This window comes from Chiloscyllium plagiosum, unplaced genomic scaffold, assembly GCF_037043375.1.
Source record: "Chiloscyllium plagiosum isolate Xiang-an unplaced genomic scaffold, Cpla_swu_hap1 HiC_scaffold_7, whole genome shotgun sequence".
NCBI lineage: Eukaryota > Metazoa > Chordata > Chondrichthyes > Orectolobiformes > Hemiscylliidae > Chiloscyllium > Chiloscyllium plagiosum.
In genome coordinates, this window is record NW_028270145.1 from 72,855,464 (window position 1) to 72,873,757 (window position 18,294).

The following is an 18,294-nucleotide window of genomic DNA, read 5'->3' on the forward strand; positions in this document are numbered from 1 at the left end:
ATTCTCTGCTTTCTGCATGTTAACAACCCTCAATCCATGCTAGTATGTAGTCCCAATTCCATGTGACTTCATTTTGCTTTCCAACCTCCTGCATCGAAAGCTTCCTGAAAATCCATATAGAGCATATTCTCTGGTTGCTCCTTATTAACTCTGCTACTAATATCCATAAAACCTCCCTCTGGTTTGTCAAAAACTACTTGGTCTTCATAAATCCACATTAAGACTGCCCAACCAATTATTTTCTACACATTACAAGAAAAAAAACTTATAAAATTCTGTATCTAAAATCTCAGCCTCGTTAGCCCAACATGAAGACAGAAAACAGACTTTTTGATTTTAATCAAAGTTATTCAGTGAATCAAAACCGTCAAAACATTTCCTGCTTAAGAGAACAAGAAATACATGACACTGAAATTATTGCACTCAGTGCATTTTGACATCAATAAAATCTAAATACTAAATGATCATTTTCAAGGTAAATTTCCAGATATACAGGCATGCATTGTTCATCATTATTTCTTGAAATCTTTTAAAACTTGTGCAATAACAAACTGAGGGAAAGGAGGCATGTGGATAGCAATAACAACCTAATTTCAAAGTCTCTGGAAATTTATCAGAAATTTCACAGTCCTAATACAGCAGATCACTATGTCATAGTTCAAAAACTATTCATAGAATGGACAGAGAAACCAACCTGGTTGATTTTGAGAGATTCTGCAATCAGAGCCACGCTGGAATTCACCACTTATATACCAACTGAACTCCTGACTAAAAGGGCAGTAGTCAGCTATTTCCACTGATCCACCATAGTACTGCAGCTCTCCTTCTGGTACACCATCAAGGTAGTCAAAATACTGTTAAAAATAAATACAAGCCCTCATTAACTAAATTCGAGTAATGCTGAAAAAGACATTTTGTCTAATTTTTTCATCTTGCACTTACCAGGACGTTTTATAAGAATGAAATTTCAAGATAAAAACTAATACTAATCCTATATGAGGAGAGTGCTGTTGATTGGTTGGCAAGTGATTTCTGATTGGTAGAGGCATTGAAAATGCACCAATTAATCCTGATTGACAGTTAACATCCATGCTTTGTTAAATGTTCTGATTAATGCAAGATGAAAAGCTTCAGCAGAATGTGTCTCTTTTTTCAACAATGCTCAAGTTCTAGGTAAATTATTAAAATTTTGTCTTGATAAAATTAAGGGCTGAAAGAAATACAAAATATAACAAATGACGTAAAGGCAAAATACAGCAAATGTTGGAAATCTAAAATACGAATAATGTCATCAAGAGAAGCAGAATTAACATTTAGCATAGTGGCCTTCCATCAGATCTTGAAACTATTATAGTATTAAGGTTTTCAAGCCAATTTTACACACATGATGTAAACCTGAATGTAAAAAGGAAAGTATTTTATTATACCTGATACTCTGATGGTAGATGTGCTGGGAACTTCTCTAAATTACAGACTGCTACAGCCTTCTGATCCTGCCGACATGTTAACCGTAATGGAGATGTCCTCAGTGTGTCACAATATGGAGTTATATTCTTATTCCTGGAGAAAACCATGTACAATTTCATTACTTATTGCAGTTCAATAACAATCACTTTGGACAAACTTCTACTGTCAATTTTCATTTCCTATTTATAAAGATAGAAAGTAGCAAAGCAAACTAATCTATTTTATTCTTACTTAATTTTGAAACATATTCAAGAAAATTTTTTAAGGGATAGTAATGGATATAATAACATTATTACATACCAATCATCAATTTTGCGGAATATCACTATCTAAGCAGAAGAAACCATGCTATGTAATGATGTAAAATGATGTAATATACAATCACTTTTAGATCCCATTATCTCAAGAGATAGCTGATGCATGATGTTTACAGATTAGATACCAGTCCTAATGTACTTTATTAGAATAACTGTGCTCCATGTATTTAATTATAGTTTCTCAACATTGCAGATGTTTAACCACAACATATTTAACGCTCTTGAAAGCCTTAATATTAAACTCATATATAATAGCAACAGATTTGACCTTAGGTTCTGAGGAAAGGTCACCGGGCCCAAAACATTAACTCTGAATACTCTTCACAGATGCTGCCAAATCGAGTGGGTTATTTTCCAGCAACTTCTGCTTTTCTTGTTGATATCAGGTGATACTTCCTTTCCCAGACAGTAATGAGCCAATAGACTACATTTGCAACTGGTACAGAAGATGTTGGCTCTGCATGCCTTCGAAAGCGAGGTGAACCAGTTTGTCACTAAGGTAAAGTTTACATCAGACAGAATGCATGTAAATATCCTGAAGTACAAAACACTTGGTCTATTTGAGCATTGACTGGTTTCGATTGTGAGAGTGAATCAGAGAGAAAAATTCCAGAGTATTATTTTCCATTGTTGTCCCTTTTCTACTATTTTACTGTCTCTACTAAAAATTTTCTTACTAGCAGGGAAAAGGAGAGCAGGGTTTTATAAAGAAGTGCCCAATCATGATGCTTTGACGGAACAATTATGAAATATAAGTTAAATATATCTCCTCAATGTTATCAAACAAGAAAAGAAATAACCAAAACACCCTCTTATTAGAGGATACAACCAACAAAACACACAAAAAAAGGAAAATTATAGGCAAAATAGCATTTACATTATAAATCAAATATCCCAGTCCTCACATCGTCCACCAATCACAGAAGGCCTTAAGTATACTGACAGATATGGTCTGATACTTTTCTGGGGGTCAACCAAGGTTGGACAAGGAGGAGACATGCAGCCTGATTAATTACCCCAAGGGCTTGCACCCAACTTGAACCTGTAGATGGCCAAGACATTCATTCATTCATATTGACATTAACTGTTCAAAGCAGAGCTCATCTTACTGGCTAGTAAGTGCAGAAAATGCATCTACCCAGGTTGCAGAAAGAAAAACTAAGTTGATTCTTGGAAGGGTTTGACAACATGAATGTGGAGAGTTTGTTTCCGCTTGTGGGAGAGTCCAATACCACAGTGCATAAGCTCAGAGTAATAGGTTTCTGTTCAAGACAAGAGGTAAGGAAGAATTTCTTCTCAGTGGGTCATGAACATGTGGAATTATTTCATGCAGAGGATAGTTAAGGCCAGGTCATTAAAAATCTTCAAAGGTGAGATAGGTTTTAATCAATAAGGTGATCAAAAGTTATGGGGATAAACAGGAAAATTAGAATTAAGGATTATCCAATCAGCCTTGATGTCACTGAATAGCAAACAGACTTGATGGGCAAAATAGCCTACTCTATTCCAGCATCTTATGGACCACATTTCTAGCCTTTGGCATTTTAATTAGTTTAGTCCTTTCTTGACTACACACAGTGATGTCTGTGTTCAACTAAGACCATAAGACAAAGGAGCAGAAATTAGGCCTAGAGGCCACCATCGAGTCTGCTCTGCCATTCAATCATGGCTGAGGAGCACTCATCCCATTTTCCCACTTTATCCCCATAATCCTTAATCTGCTTGATATTCAAGAACATATGTATCTCAGTCTTCAATGATCTAGCCTCCACAGCCTTCTGTGGCAATGATTCCACAGATTCATCACTTTCTGGCTGAAGAAGTTTTTCCTTATCTCTGTTCTAAAAGGTATTCCTTTTACTCTAACGCTATGCCCTTGGTCCTGGTCTCTCCAACCAATTGCACCATCTTCCCAACATCTACTCTTTACAGACCATTCAGTATACAAACCTTCACAAACCTTGCAAAAATTCAGTATTCTGTATATTTCAATTAGGTTCCCCCTCATCCTTCAAAACTCTTTCAAGTATAAACTGAAGTCCTCGAACATTCCTCATATGTTAAGCTCTTAATTCCTGGAACCTTTCTCATGACCTCCTCTGAACATGCTCCAGGACCAGTATATCCTTCCTGAGATATGGAGCCTGAACTGTGCACAATATACCAAATGTTATCTGACAAAAATTCTAGTCTCCCCTAAAATTAATAAAGTTTGCAATCAGTTATTGCATAAGGTATCCAAGTATTGTGAAAGTTAATATGAGTGACTGGTCTGTCAATAGAAATAGGCATTGCTAGTGAATCGATTAACGTTCCTTTGTGATACTCCTTTTGTATTCATCCAACATCAGATCATCTTCAATAAGAGACAATATGATATTCAATGGTATTACCATCTCTGAATCATCCACTACCAACATCCTGGGATTACAACTGACCAAAAACACAACTGGACTCGCCACATAAATACAGTGGCTAAAAGAGGCGAGAGATACCACAGCAGGAACTCACCTCCTGATTTCCTAAAGCCTGTTCACCATCTACAAAGCACAAGTAATGTGATGGAATAATCTCTAAATGCCAAGATGAGTACAGCTCCAACAAACACTCAAGAAGTTTGACACCATCCAGGGCAACTTGCTAGATTGGCACCACATCCATAAAACATCCATTACTTCTACCACAGACTCTCATTAACAGCAGTGTCTCCTATTTAAAAGATGCACTGCAGAAATTCACCAAAGAGCCTTAGACAGCACTTTCCAAACCTACAAGCATTTCCATCGAGAAGGACAAAGGCAGCAGACATATGGAAACATCATAATCTACAAGTTCCCCTCCAAGCCACTCACTATACTGACTTGGAAATATATTGCCGTTCCTTCACTGTCACGGTGTCAAAATCCTGGAATTCCCTGGGTAATGGCACTTAATGCCTACCATGGACTGCAAATGCTGAAGGTAGCAGCTCACAACCATCTTGTCAAGGGCCAACTAGGATGGGCAATAAATGCTACCAGCTAGTGAAGCCCATATTCCCATGAGTGAATAAAAATAAAAGTGTGATGTTTGAAATACCTTGCACATTGAAACTTTAATTTTCTTCTAACTGTAATGGTAGAAAGGCAAGAGGCAACAGAGTCAGTCTTTCCTATACAAATGCTTTTCTTCATAGTTATGGGATCCAAGATTATAAGATTAACAGAAATTCAAATTTAAAGTTTCACTAGAAATTTATTATAGTCTTAGCAAAACATTATTTTGTTAATCTTTACTTAACAATACTCAAACTTCATTCATGGTTTTACCTTGAATCAATTTACCAACAAGGAGTTGATGAAGGGACAGTGCAATTTCACACTAATTCACAGTTACACATTGTCCCAGTTCTTCAGCTGTAAGATCACATTTTAGATGGTTGAAATAAAAGTTTGCCTATGGAAGGGCAACAAGTATTGGGAACTCAACTAAATATTACAAATTATAGTAAATAATATTAAGAATATCTGCATAAAAACAGCTTCAATCAACACTCCAGACACTGCTCCATATATCATGTTAGACTGCTAATAGTTATTAAAGGCACCAGATCTATTAACAGCTCTGCATATAAAGTACAATACTTACACCTTCCGTTGTTGGTCAATCCAATACTTGCAGCTTTTCATTACAAAGTCACAGCCCATGCCTTCACCCCATTCCAGTCTCTCTGCCATACTATAATTGGCTTTGTACCATCTGTTGGTGGTGGTGGTGGTGGCAAATGATGTTAGAAAAAGAAAAATATTACTATTAATACTTTTAATGACTATTGCCATACATTTGTAGCAGATAAAATCTAATCCACATTGATATAATTGAGCTTCAAACTCAAATCTACCTTTCTACAAATATACTATTTTCATCAGAGGCCACTTTATTTAGGCAAGTCACAACAGCTTTTCATGCATCCTGATCACTGAATGCTCCTTTTTAATTAACATAATAGTTGGATTTTAAGATTATAACACACCAATTTGCGATAAAGCATGGCTCTGTATTAATGGATATCCATCTGACCTATGCATAAGTCATACTTGCAGATGGCGAAGAATAAGATATTAGGACAGTTATTTTCCCTTTTTGCCTCAGGTATTGATTACTTTTCGTGACAGTCTCAAAGTCTCACTCTACCTCAACAATCTTCCAACATAAAGTGGAATGACAGGAAGACGAGTCAACTCATATTCATATGCAAACTATAAACTGGTTTCAGTGGATAGATTGTCTGAAATGTTGTTGTAAACAATGCTTTTTAACTTTGCATTGAGTTAACACCACATTACATTCTCACGATAAATTAAAGTGCTTTGCAGCTAACGTTTAATAAGGAAGTAGTAGTACTATAAAAGAACCCAATCCTAATCTAATGTCAAAACCCATTAAACCCAAACAGCTTCTGGCTTGCTCCTGAAAATGATGCAGCAATTTTTTTTTAGCAGGTACAATATTTAATGTACTTGATAGGTTACTTAATTTATAATTGCAAAGACTGAATTATTAATGCAGAAAATCTGGAAATTAAAGAAGTTAATATCACTAATTGTGAAATTGTTGAATTTTCATAAAAGCCCAAGTAATGTTCCTAAGGGAAGAAAATCCTTCCATGTGCACCACAGCTAACCTCTGTGACTCAGTTCCACAAGGACATGGTTGACATTTACACGCTCCCTGAATTCATGTAAGTGGAGATTGTGCTGTAGTGATAATGTCACTAGACTTGTAATCCAGAGCTAATGTTTTGAAGACAAGAGTTCAAATTCCACCACAGCAGCCAATGGAATTTAGATTCAATTAAATTCATCTGGAACATCTCAGGAAAGGTAAGTCAGTAATAATCAGCTGTTGTACAAAAGAAAATTCTGACTCACCAATGCCCTTTAGAGAAGGAAGTCAAACATCCTTACATGGTCTGGTCTCTTGTGCAACAAGATCCGTAAGATTTACTTAGTTAAACATTACTTAACAGTTTGTAACAGCAATTAGGGATGGGCCTTTCAGTGACACACACATCCCATGAACAAATAAAAGAAGCCATTTATTTGTAAACAAATTTAAACAATGATGAATTGACAATAAGTGTAGGTTTGGAAAAGCACAACTGGTCAGGCAGCATCCGAGGAGCAGGAGAATCAACATTTCGAGCATAAGCTCTTCATCAGGAATTACTGCATTCCTTGACTCTGATCTCCAGCATCTGCAGTCCTCACTTTCTCCCAAGTGCAGGTCTTGCTAAGTGGTATAAAAGCCTGAGAATTCCTTCTCAAACTTGACTGAAACTGCATTGCAAAATGACCAGGTGATGCACTGTAACTGAAGACTTTATGAATTTAATGTTAGATAAATACAGGAACTGGATGCTCCTAAACATGCTCCAAGAAAATGGAATCAGCAAACTGAGTGAATGAACTCTGTACAGACATCCTACTCTGCCAAATCATTTGATCACTAATATGATTCAAATGTGCTAGCTGCATAACTCACTTCCTAAATTTGTGCCCAGACGCTTCAGTATGACTAATATCTGAAATACAGATGTAACAAACAAATTTAAGAAGCTAGAACTGCGCAAGATTTGGATTTTCAACTCTTTCAAGAATTAGTTAACGTGCATTTGTCTACCCATACAATCTATAAAAAATTGACACAAGCTCACCTGTCACATAAGCAAATGAGTGTAAAAGGGCATTTTCAGCAATTTACATTCTGCATAAAGCAAGTTTTCTAACACCATTTTCCATTCTAATTTTAAACACTTTCTTTAGCCAGAAAGATCCAAGATTTTAAGTGTTGCGCAAAAGCTGGAGGTCTGTTGGAATCATTGTTAGAAATGCTCTGCGCACTTTTTCTCTTTCCCAGTGTTTATAACTTTGTTTTTAATCCATACTTTTTGAAATGTTTTAAATATTTTGATTGAACTTAGAATTAAAAAACAGAAAAAGGTTTCCCAAGCCGTTCCACAATGTGAAAATCTGCTTACATGTGACCCATCTTACCCTGTATCTTCTAAAGCTGCCAAGGTTAACCTGGAGAAAACTCTGTTTTGTGTGTGAGATCCTGTCATTGCTTCATTCTGGGTAGAAACAGAAGAACAAAATATCATCAAGAACTTAAAAGGATAATCAAATCAAATAGTTCTGCCTTTCTTTTTGAATTCAGTGATTATAAAAATGAAGCAGTTATCAGGAGCCCACATTTTCCTGTTTTTCTCTTTTGGCAAAGATAAAGGTCCAACTATCTTTAAGTAGAGACTCACTAAATTCATGACAAGCTGGGAGATTCAAATCTCAATCTTGATCAATGCTTGACTGAATTCAGTCGACAGCAAATTATTTCTTCAGCCTTTCCTCATTTTGAAACACTTTAGCAAATGGAAGATTAACCTATCATCTTTTATGATGTGGAGTTGCCAGTGTTGGACAGGGGTGGACAAAGTCAGAAGTCACATTACATCAGGTTATCATTCAACAGGTTTAATTGAAATCACAAGCTTTCGGAATGCTACTCTTTTGTCAGGTGAAGCCGTGCTTTGAAAGCTTATGATTTCAAATAAACCTGTTAGACTATAACCTGACTATCATCTTTTATGGCATTGCATCACATACTGCTGCTCAGTGTAAAATACACAATCAAGTTAAAACCTACATTACTTGGTAAAAGCAAATCTACAAAGGGAAAATATTATCAGTGTTCAAATCACATGAAAACAACGGACAGAGAAAGATATTTTAATTAAATTATTCACTAAATATTGGTGATGCACACATCCTATTAACAGACAGTTAAAACTTTCCCTTCTGAAATTTGTGATGCAATTTTATTTATAAGATTGCACACACCCTAGTCTGAATTCCAGTTTATCCGATGGTTTGGAATAAATCGCCATTAATTTCATTAGGGAGGTGACGGCCTCGTGATATTATTGCAGGGCTGTTAATTCAGAGACTCAGGTAATACTCTAGGGACCTGGGCGGGAATCCTGCCATAGCAGATGTTGGAATTTGAATTCAATGAAAATATCGAATTAGAAGTCTAATGATATCCATGAATCCGTTGTCAAATGTCAGAAGAGTCCATCTGGTTGACTGGTGTCCTTTAGAGAAGCAAACTGCCATCCTTATCTGGTTGCACCGACCTGTGGTTCAGGACATAAGGTAATGTGGTAGATGGGAAATAAATGCTGGCCCAGCCAGTGGTGCCCTCATCCCGTGAATGTGTTTTTAAAAAATACTGCCCATTAACCAAAGATCTGTGATTGGGTAAACTGGGACATCGGAAATCTGGCTCACTTTATTCTCCAAGCTTACACATTATCCCAGGTTGAGAAATCTAACCTTTCAATCTGTGGTCTAAGACATTCCAGCAAAGATCTTTTAGATTTCATTAGAACTTTTGTTTTTTTAATTCACTCATGGGATGTGGGCACCCTTGACTGGGCCAACATTCATTGGTCATCCTCAGAAAGTGGTGGTGAGTTGCCTTCTTGAACTGCTAAATTCCATTCGGTTAGGTAGACCAACAATGCCATCACGGAGAGTTCCAGGATTTTGACAGTGTGCAGAAGGAATGATGATTGATTGCCAAGTCTGGAAGCACAGTGGTTTAGAAGGGAATTGATTTGATTGATTTATTACTGTCACATATACCAAGGTACAGTGCAAAGTGTTGTCTTGCATGTTTTACAGGCATATCGTACTATACAAGTGCATCAGGGTAACAGAACCAAGTGCACGATACAGCTGCTGAGAAAGTACAAGAGAAATCAACCCTAACACTTAAGAGGTCCATTCAAAAGTCTGGTAACTGCGGGAAGAAGCTGTTCTTGAATCTGGTCATATGTGTATTCAAAATTTTATACCTTCTGCCCAATGGAAGAAAATATAATCTGAATGGGAGGAGTCTTTGATTATGTTGGTTGCTTTCCCAATGCAGCAGGAAGTACAGATGAAATCAATGGTTGGAAGGTTGGCTTGCGTGATAGACTGGGCTGTGTTCACAACTCTCTGTAGTATCTTGTGGTCTTGGGAAGAGCAGCTGCCACACCATGCCACTGAGCACTCTCTCTCTTTCCTGTACTCGGTCTTGTCATTGTTTGAGATTGGTCCTACAATGGTGGTGTTGTCATATAACATGTAAATGAAGTTGGGGCAGAATTTGGCCATGTAGTCACATGTGCATAAGTGGTACAGTAGGGGGCTAAGTATGCAACCTCACGGGAATCTGGTGTTGAGGATTATCATCAAGGTGTTGTCATCGCCTATCCTTACTGACTGCTGTCTGTTGGTCAGGAAATCACAAATCCAGTTACAGAAAGAGACTTTGGCAGAACAAAAGTCAATAAGGAGGAACCTGATGTAGACATTCTTGTTATCCAGATGTTCCAGAATAAATGTAGACCAGGGAGACAGCTTCTGCCATGGACGTGTTGCGTTGGTATGTGATTTGCAAAGGATCAAGGCAACCTGGGAGGCTACAGTTAATGTAAGCCATGACCAACCTCTTGACACTTCATACTTCTGACTTTATGATGGCGAGAAAGTCTTGATGCAGTAGCTGAAGGTGGTTGGGCCAAGGTCATATTGTGAGGAACACTTGTAGAGATGTCCAAGTATTGAGATACTTCATAATTATCAATTTGTAGGTGGTGGTGTTCCCATGTCTTTGCCATCCTTGTCCTTCAAGATGGTTGGTGGTCCTGGGATTGGAAAACACTGACTAATAAGTCTCGGTGAATTTCTGCAGTGCATCTTGCAGATAGTGGACACTGTTGCTACTGAGCATCAGTGGTGGAGAAACAGAATTTTTGTTGCCAAACATGTAGGCTGCTTTGACCTGGATGGTGTCAGGTTTCTTGAGTGTGACCACAGTTGCACTGATCCAGGCAAGCGGGGAGTATTCTGTCGCACGCCTGAATTGTGCCTTTCAGACTGTGTTTAGATTTTAAGAAGTCAGGAGGTAAGTTACTTGTTGCAAAATTCCTAGCCTCTACTTATATAACTAGTCCAGTTCAGTTTCTGCTCAATGGTAACTCTCAGGATGTGGATGGGTGGGGATTCAGTGATGGTGATAATCTCTCTTCTTGCAAATGGTCGTTGTATGGCACTTATGTGACTTGATTGCTGCTTGTCATGTGTCAGCCCAGTCTCTGTTGCATTTGGGCACTAGACTGCTCCAATATCTGAGTTGTTGTGAAATATGCTGAACAGTGTGTAATTATCAGTGAACATCCCCACTTCTGCTGGTGAGAAAGTCATTGGTGAAATAGTTGAAAGTGGTTAGGCCAAGAACACCACCCTGAAGAACATTTGCAGAGACGCCCAGGCACTGGGAGGACACAATTCTAAGCACAACAATCCTTTGTGCCAGGTATAACTGTAGCTAGTGGGGTACTTTCCCCTTGATTCCCACTGATTATAGTTTTGCTAAAGACACGTTGGTCAAACGCAACCTTGAGGTCAAGGGCAGTCAGCCTCACCTCATTACTACCTTGAAATTTAAAGATCATGTTGTTCTACTAGCTTTATTCACTCTACATTTACAAATATAGTCTACATTCACAAATCATATCAGGGAAGTCTTCCTAAGTGAGTAGCATCAGATCTGAACTATTTTCAAAGCTTGGTTACAAATTCTGTAGTTTTCAACTGTAAATGATGAACAATTAAATCAGAATGTAACTTTCAAGAATAAAAAAAATCCAAAACATTAACTTCACTATCTAATTAGCCTTTGCAAAACCACATGTATGTGCCACATAGAAAGAAATGAACTATGGGACTCATTTTAACATTAACTGACATTTTAATGTAAAACCCACAAACAGGAGCTCTTAGCAGTGATTAGGCTTTGTAAAAGAAGTTGTTATAGTTTCTGCTGCTCTGCTTAAGGACAAACACAGCTGTTCACTACTAAACCAATTTCCTTCATGTCAAAATTGTTCAGCGTTTTTGTTCTATCTGAATGAGATATTTGTGAAAACTAACATTTTCACTACTATTATGAATGCAATCCTCAGCAGAAATAATTTGTATAGACTGTAGCTTCAGTGAAACATTGTTTCTTAAATTAACTTAAAAATCACAAATCAATCTTACCTCTAGCAATCTCTTTTCCCAGTGATTCAGTTCAGTACCCATTCCACCTTGATTCTCAAGTTCCATTCCTTCGAGACTTGGGCAGTTAAAGTGGTTCTGAGCTTCTTTCTGCATAAAACATAACCAGATTTAACTGTTACAGTAAAAATAAATTTTCCACCAGCTAAATAACTTTTATGAATTAACTGCAAAATAGATAGAGGCGGGGCAGTCACAGTAATGTCATTGGACCAATAATCCAGAAAGCCAGGCTAATATTCTGGGAACACAAAGCCAACCACAGCAGCTCATGAAATTTGAATTAAATAAAATCTGGAATTAATAACAAGTCTAATGACAACTATTCTAACAACTGTTGAATGCCATAAAAACCCATCTAGTTCACTAATGCCCTTTAGAAATTTGCTGCCCTTATTTAGCGTAACCTACACCTGATTCCATACTCTCAGAATATGCCTGACTGTAACAGGCCCTTTGAAATTGCCTCGTAAGCCAATTAACTGCATCAAACTATTATGAAATCTGAAGAATGGCATGAAACCAGGCAGACCACCTGGCATCAACCTTAGCACTGGAAATAATGATGATAACACTGCAAAATTTTTCTTAAACATTGGAACTCCTGGAACTTGAGCCAAAATTGGGAGTGCTCTTCCACATACTAGTTAAGCAACAGTCTGACAGTGTGATACTCTCAGAATCATATCTTAAAGATAAGGTCCAGGGCACCCAATATCACCATTCCTGAAATTCCAGCAGGACAGGACAATCAGCTGTGATGGCACAGTGGTATACTATGAAGAAAGAATTGCCCTAGGAGTCCTCAGTGTTGACTGTGGACCCTGTGAAATCTCACAGTATCAAGTCAAAACATGGGCAAAGCTATTGCCTGCTGATTATGGCCTCCTGCTCACAAAACCACCTGCAATCAGCCTCCAGTACTCCTCCAATCTGTACACCATTTGGAGGAAGCATGGGGTAGTATGAAAGAGCACATTCGGTCATATCAATACGTGAAAAATACATTTACTCTTCTGCTGTTTTCTGTCAATCAATCCTCTATTAATTCCATCATTTTGTCTCTCTCAGAACGCTTTATTGAAAAACTTCTAACGTCAATATGTCATCTACTGCAATCCCATTTTCCAACATGAAAGTTTAAAACAAAAGGTATTTTTGTTAATACTCACAACAACACGTGGTGTTACAAGGAGGAGGACCTCATGATTAAGTTTTTTGTTTCCCCTTGTATCCCATAACCTTGATGCCTTGCGTGCAACTTTGTCACTCCACTGATACAATCCAAGCCTATTCAAATAAAAATGTGCAAGCTGTGATTACAATGCGGTTCAAGGTATTTTAAAAAAAATCTAACCAGCAGTGACTACAGATGATAACTTATAGCTCTGGTAAGTATTTTGGCTTACGATTGAGCAAACAAACATGTATTCAAACTACAAGATGTATTTTAAAACACACCTTACACTAGATGACAACAAAATGTGTTCTCTCAAAGTTTAAAAAAATGTACAAAACATCCTGCTTACGATTCATTAAAAGATGGAAGACCATTTGCCTTTCTTGCAGTTAAAGGTTTTCCCTCATCATCACGGTAGAAAGCAAAAAGTCCTGCAGAGAAGCCCTGAAATGTAACAGAAAAGAAACATCTTTTCATATTTGGAATAACTGTATCTTAATAAAACTAGGCACATCATATCCCTCATGGTTTCAAAATAACATTTAATGATGAGCTTTGCAAATTGAAAATGAACATAAGTCGCAGTGAACCTACCAAAGCATGGACAATTTCATGCTTCACAGTTGACAACATGCCCTTGAACTCTTGTGGCTCAGTGGGAATCATACCTGGACACAGGTTTGCATATCCTGCAATAGGCCTGCAAAGTCAAGGGAAGTAATTCATTCATATAAATAACAATAATAAATAATATTACAAATGCTAGCTTTTCTAATGTTTCATTTTAAAATAGTTTCTATATTGAACTACTTGTTCATTAAAAAATCTATAAAACATTAATAGTACAGATGCATTTTATAGATAAAGACAATTCTTATGCTAAATAATAGTATCATTTACATACCAGAAGAACTTACTAGACTTTGTTGTGCCAAAATTCTAGGAGGTTAATAATTCAACAATTACTTTTGTGAGCAAAAAGAGATTTGGAATGGAAACAGATCAAAACATGACCACCATTATAACATCACTGCATTTTACCTTTTTATATTTTGTGGAAAAAGACTGCAACAGCTGAATCAGATTTTGAACATTTTCAATCTTCACAACTTTTCATGAGTATTCTGCTTCTAATTTCTGGCTGCAGAATAATCTAGACTGGGATCTGAATATTGAAGGGTATGTGACACTTAGGAAGGACAGGAAGCTGAAAAAGTGTGCAGAAATGACTCTGGTAATTAAAGTTGATACTAACACAATAGATGGAAATGACTTTAATTCAGGAAATCAGGATATGGAAGCAGTTTGGGTACAGATGAGGATTTTTTTCATGGGAATGAGTGGGTCGCTGGCCAAGCCAGCATTTATTCCCCATGCTTAATTGTCCAAAAGGCAGCTAAGAGAAAACCACATTGCTGTGGGTCTATAGTCACATGTAGGCCAGACCAGATAAAGATGGCAGATGCCTTCCCTAAAGGACGTTAATGAACCAGGTGGATTTTTCCAACAATTGACAATGGATTCACGATCATCATTAGGCTCTTACTTCCAGATTTTGTTGAGTTCAAACTACACCATCTGCCATGGCATGGTTCGAACCCGGGTGCCCAGAATATTATCTGGGTCTCTGGATTAACAGTCTAGCAATAATACCACTAGGCCATTGTCTCCCCTTTAATAAAGGGGAGAGGTCTTGTTTGGGAGCTGTGTACAGGCCACTAACAGTAACGACGTGGTAGGAAAGTGTATCAAGGAAGAAATAATGGGAACTTGTCAAAAGTGTACAGCAATTAGCACACGGGATTTTGACCTACACAGGGAAAAGTAGTCTAGGAAGGAATTAATTGCATGTTTTTGAGATAATTTCTTAGACCAGAATAGTATGGTACCACCCAGAGAGCAGGCTATACTAGACTTGGTTTTGACCAATGAAATAGGAATAAGTACTGATGTCATTGTGAAATGGCCCTGGGTTACAGCAACCATAATATGATTGAATTTTACATATAGTTTAGGGAAGAGAAGTGTAGGCCCAACTATTATTTTGAATGTAAATAAGAGCAATAATGAGGACATGAAAGCAGAGCTAGGGAAAGTGTACTGGGAAGTTAGGTTAAAGGGTAAGTCAATAGTGACAAACATTTATTCCAGAGAGTATAGAATAGATATTTTTCAACAAGTAAGAAAAATTCCATTGGATGGACCTACCACGTGTAGTTAACTAAACCAAAAGTCAAAGATGGGTTGAAACTCAAAGGGCACCATATAATTCGGCAAATATAGATCACAGCTGTATGAAGATGTAGGTGTACTGTACCTTTAAGAAAGTTAAAAGCTAACAGAACTACCTGACACAGTATCAAATGTTCTGAATAAGGTAACAATGTAACACTTGGTCGAAAGCTAGATTAGCTGGGTTGCCTGGAAACGACAAAAACAAATTCGAACTAGGCCAATCAGTTTAAATTATACCCTGAAAATTACCAAACTCCAATCAAGTTTGAATTTAGTATATTGACAATCTTAAAAGCCAATGAAACAATTCAATGCTTTGGGGTGTAAGACTGGGGAAAATTGAATAGTTGAGGAGAACTGCAAAGCCACCAGCATCTGCAGACTGCCCAGAGAATAGCTCTCTTAAAGGTCTCTCACAGAATAGCTCTCTCTTAGTGATTAGTGACCTGTGAAACAGAAAACCCCAACAAGAAAAGAAGACTGAGGAAGAGAAGATTTGACATCTAGCTGGTTTTGAAAACTTGAATTTTTGGTAAATCTTAATTGGGGGGGTTTATGGGACTATTATTGTAGAAAGGGAAGGTAAAGGATAGGTTAGAGGAAGGAGCTGTAAATAATTGCTAATTATTCTCTATTATACTTTAAGAAATAAAGTTGTTAATTTTTATTTTAAATAGTTCTTGGCCTCTCGAATTTTCAAAGATTACTGCATGGGATAATTATTTTCTGTGTTGCTGGTTTAAATTAAGCAGGAGGGTTTACCCAGTGTCGTAACGCAGGTCATAAGATGTGCTGCTGTGGCTTAATGGATTAAAGTGCTTGCTGTGTTCATTTCTCAGTAGTGCCTTTCTGTCTTCAGGAGAACTTTTTTATATCGACAAGTATTTGGTCTTACAAAAGATGCTACAGTGTTAGAGCTAATTCTGGGAAACGAAGCCAGATAGGTTCTCGAGGTTGCGCCATAGTGATAGCAACCACAATACAAAAAAATTTGTTATTGAAAAAGAAAAAGATGGCATGCAGATGGATTGGTTGGCGGGGGGGGGGGGGGGGGGGGGGGGAGGTAGATTATATTAAAATAAGCTCAAAGTAGACAGGGTACAGTTCCTGGAAGAAAAATCCATAGCAAAAGAGCAGGAGGCATTCAAAGAGAAACTGAGAGTACAGGTACAAGATGTTCCCATTAGGGTTGAATGTACAAGCAACAGCCTAGGAAAGACTGAATATCTAGGAATATTCAGAACAGGATACAAAGGATAACAGAGGAAACAAATCAATGGAAGACTTCGTGATGCACTGAATGTGCAGAGATGGAATTTAAGAAAGGAAGTAGAAGAGTGAAGAGAGAGAGAGAGGGCATAAAAAAAAAACATTGGTGGACAAAATTAGGGAGAATCCCAAGATATCCTAAAGTATATCATGAGGAAGAGAATAACCAATGAAGTAGTAGGGCTCTTTAGGGACTGATGGGAATCTGTGTGGAGCCAGAGGACATTGGTAGAGTATTAGTTAAGTACTTCATATCTGTTCACTAGGAAGGAGGAGGATGTAGATACAGAATAATGGCCAAAAGGCCGCTTCTGCATTGTATGATTCTAAGATTGGACAGAATATAAAGAACTATTAAAAGATTAATAAGGAGGGAAATATTAGTGGGAAGCCAGAGGATTGAGAAGCATTTAAAAACCAGCACAGGACAACTAAAAAGCAATAAGAGGGGAGAAGATGAAACATGACAGTAAACTAGCTTGTGACATAAGAGTTTTTATCAGATATATAAAAGGTAAAAGAGAGGCAAGAGAAGACATTGGACCACTGGAAAATGAGGCTGGAAATATAGTAATGGGAAAACATAAAATGGCTGAGGAAGTGACTAGATACTTTGCATCAGTCTTCACAGTGGAAGACACAGTAAAATATCAGAACTTCCAAGAGATTCATGTGCTGAGGTGAGTGTAGTGGCCATCACTAAGGACAAGGTGTGAAAGGTGGATAAGTCAGCTGGATCAGATGAACTAGCCCACAAGGTTCTGAAAGAGATAGTTGTGGAGGCATTGGTGGTAATCTTTCAGGAATTGCTGGAGTCAGAGAGAGAGTCCGAAAAGACTGGATAATGACTATTGTGACACGTCTGATAAGGGAGGGAGGGAAACAGAAAATGGAAAATTATCAGCCAGTTAGTCTGACATCGGTCACTGATCAAGTTTTAGAGTTCATTATTAGTAAAGTAGCTTTAGAGTTGAGAGTAAAGTAACTTTATTTGTTATTTCTACCATATACAGCTGGTACAATAACAACAAGACAGCATTCCTCCAGGACCAAGATGCTATATGAAAACACAGACTACACAGGGCAGCATAAAATACATGGAAAAGTGCAAAACATGCAAGACAGCACAGTAATTCCTGACAAAACAAGACAATAGGTACAGTGGTGGATAAATTACACTAATAATGAATGATCATTAAGAAAACATTGTTTTAGCAGCAATTCAAAAATTTGTCCAAGAATTGCAAAATGGAATAGAATGTGATCATATAGTGTTAAGGAGTCTGATGGCTTGGGGAAGAAATTATTGCACAGTCTGGCTGTTAAGAGATGGAATGCTCTGGTATCTTCTGCCAGATGGCAGGAGGGAGAAGAATTTGAACGAAGAATGTGTGGGGGTCGTCCACAAAGCTGTTAGCCTTGCGAATGCAGCGTGTGATGAAAATGTCTGTAATGGAGGGAAGGGAGGCCCTGTGATGTTCTCAGCTGTCCAGTCTTATGGTCCGACATGGTTCAGGAATTGCAATTCCTGAACTAGACAGTGAGACAACTACTCAGGGTATTCTCAATGAACCTTCTGTAGAATATGGTGATGATGGAGGATGGGAAATGGGCTTTTCTCTACCTATGCAGCTGAGCTTTCTTGGCTATAGAACTGGTATTGAGGGACCAGGTG

At 37.7% G+C, this 18,294-nt stretch overlaps 1 protein-coding gene across 2 annotated transcripts in view; it reads right to left on the minus strand.

Moving 5' to 3' along the window:
- The window catches only part of lmln (leishmanolysin-like (metallopeptidase M8 family)), a 79,482-nt gene that overhangs the window by 14,141 nt on the left and 47,047 nt on the right, over nt 1-18,294 (minus strand). For both annotated transcript variants that reach the window (XM_043693977.2, XM_087989185.1), the window contains exons 7-14: nt 13,710-13,815; nt 13,465-13,559; nt 13,108-13,225; nt 11,918-12,025; nt 7,820-7,896; nt 5,412-5,522; nt 1,428-1,560; nt 695-854 (exon numbers count right to left, since the gene is read on the minus strand). In XM_043693977.2, the coding sequence (XP_043549912.1) occupies nt 695-854; nt 1,428-1,560; nt 5,412-5,522; nt 7,820-7,896; nt 11,918-12,025; nt 13,108-13,225; nt 13,465-13,559; nt 13,710-13,815 (908 nt within the window). The remainder of the gene's footprint in view (nt 1-694; nt 855-1,427; nt 1,561-5,411; nt 5,523-7,819; nt 7,897-11,917; nt 12,026-13,107; nt 13,226-13,464; nt 13,560-13,709; nt 13,816-18,294) is intronic.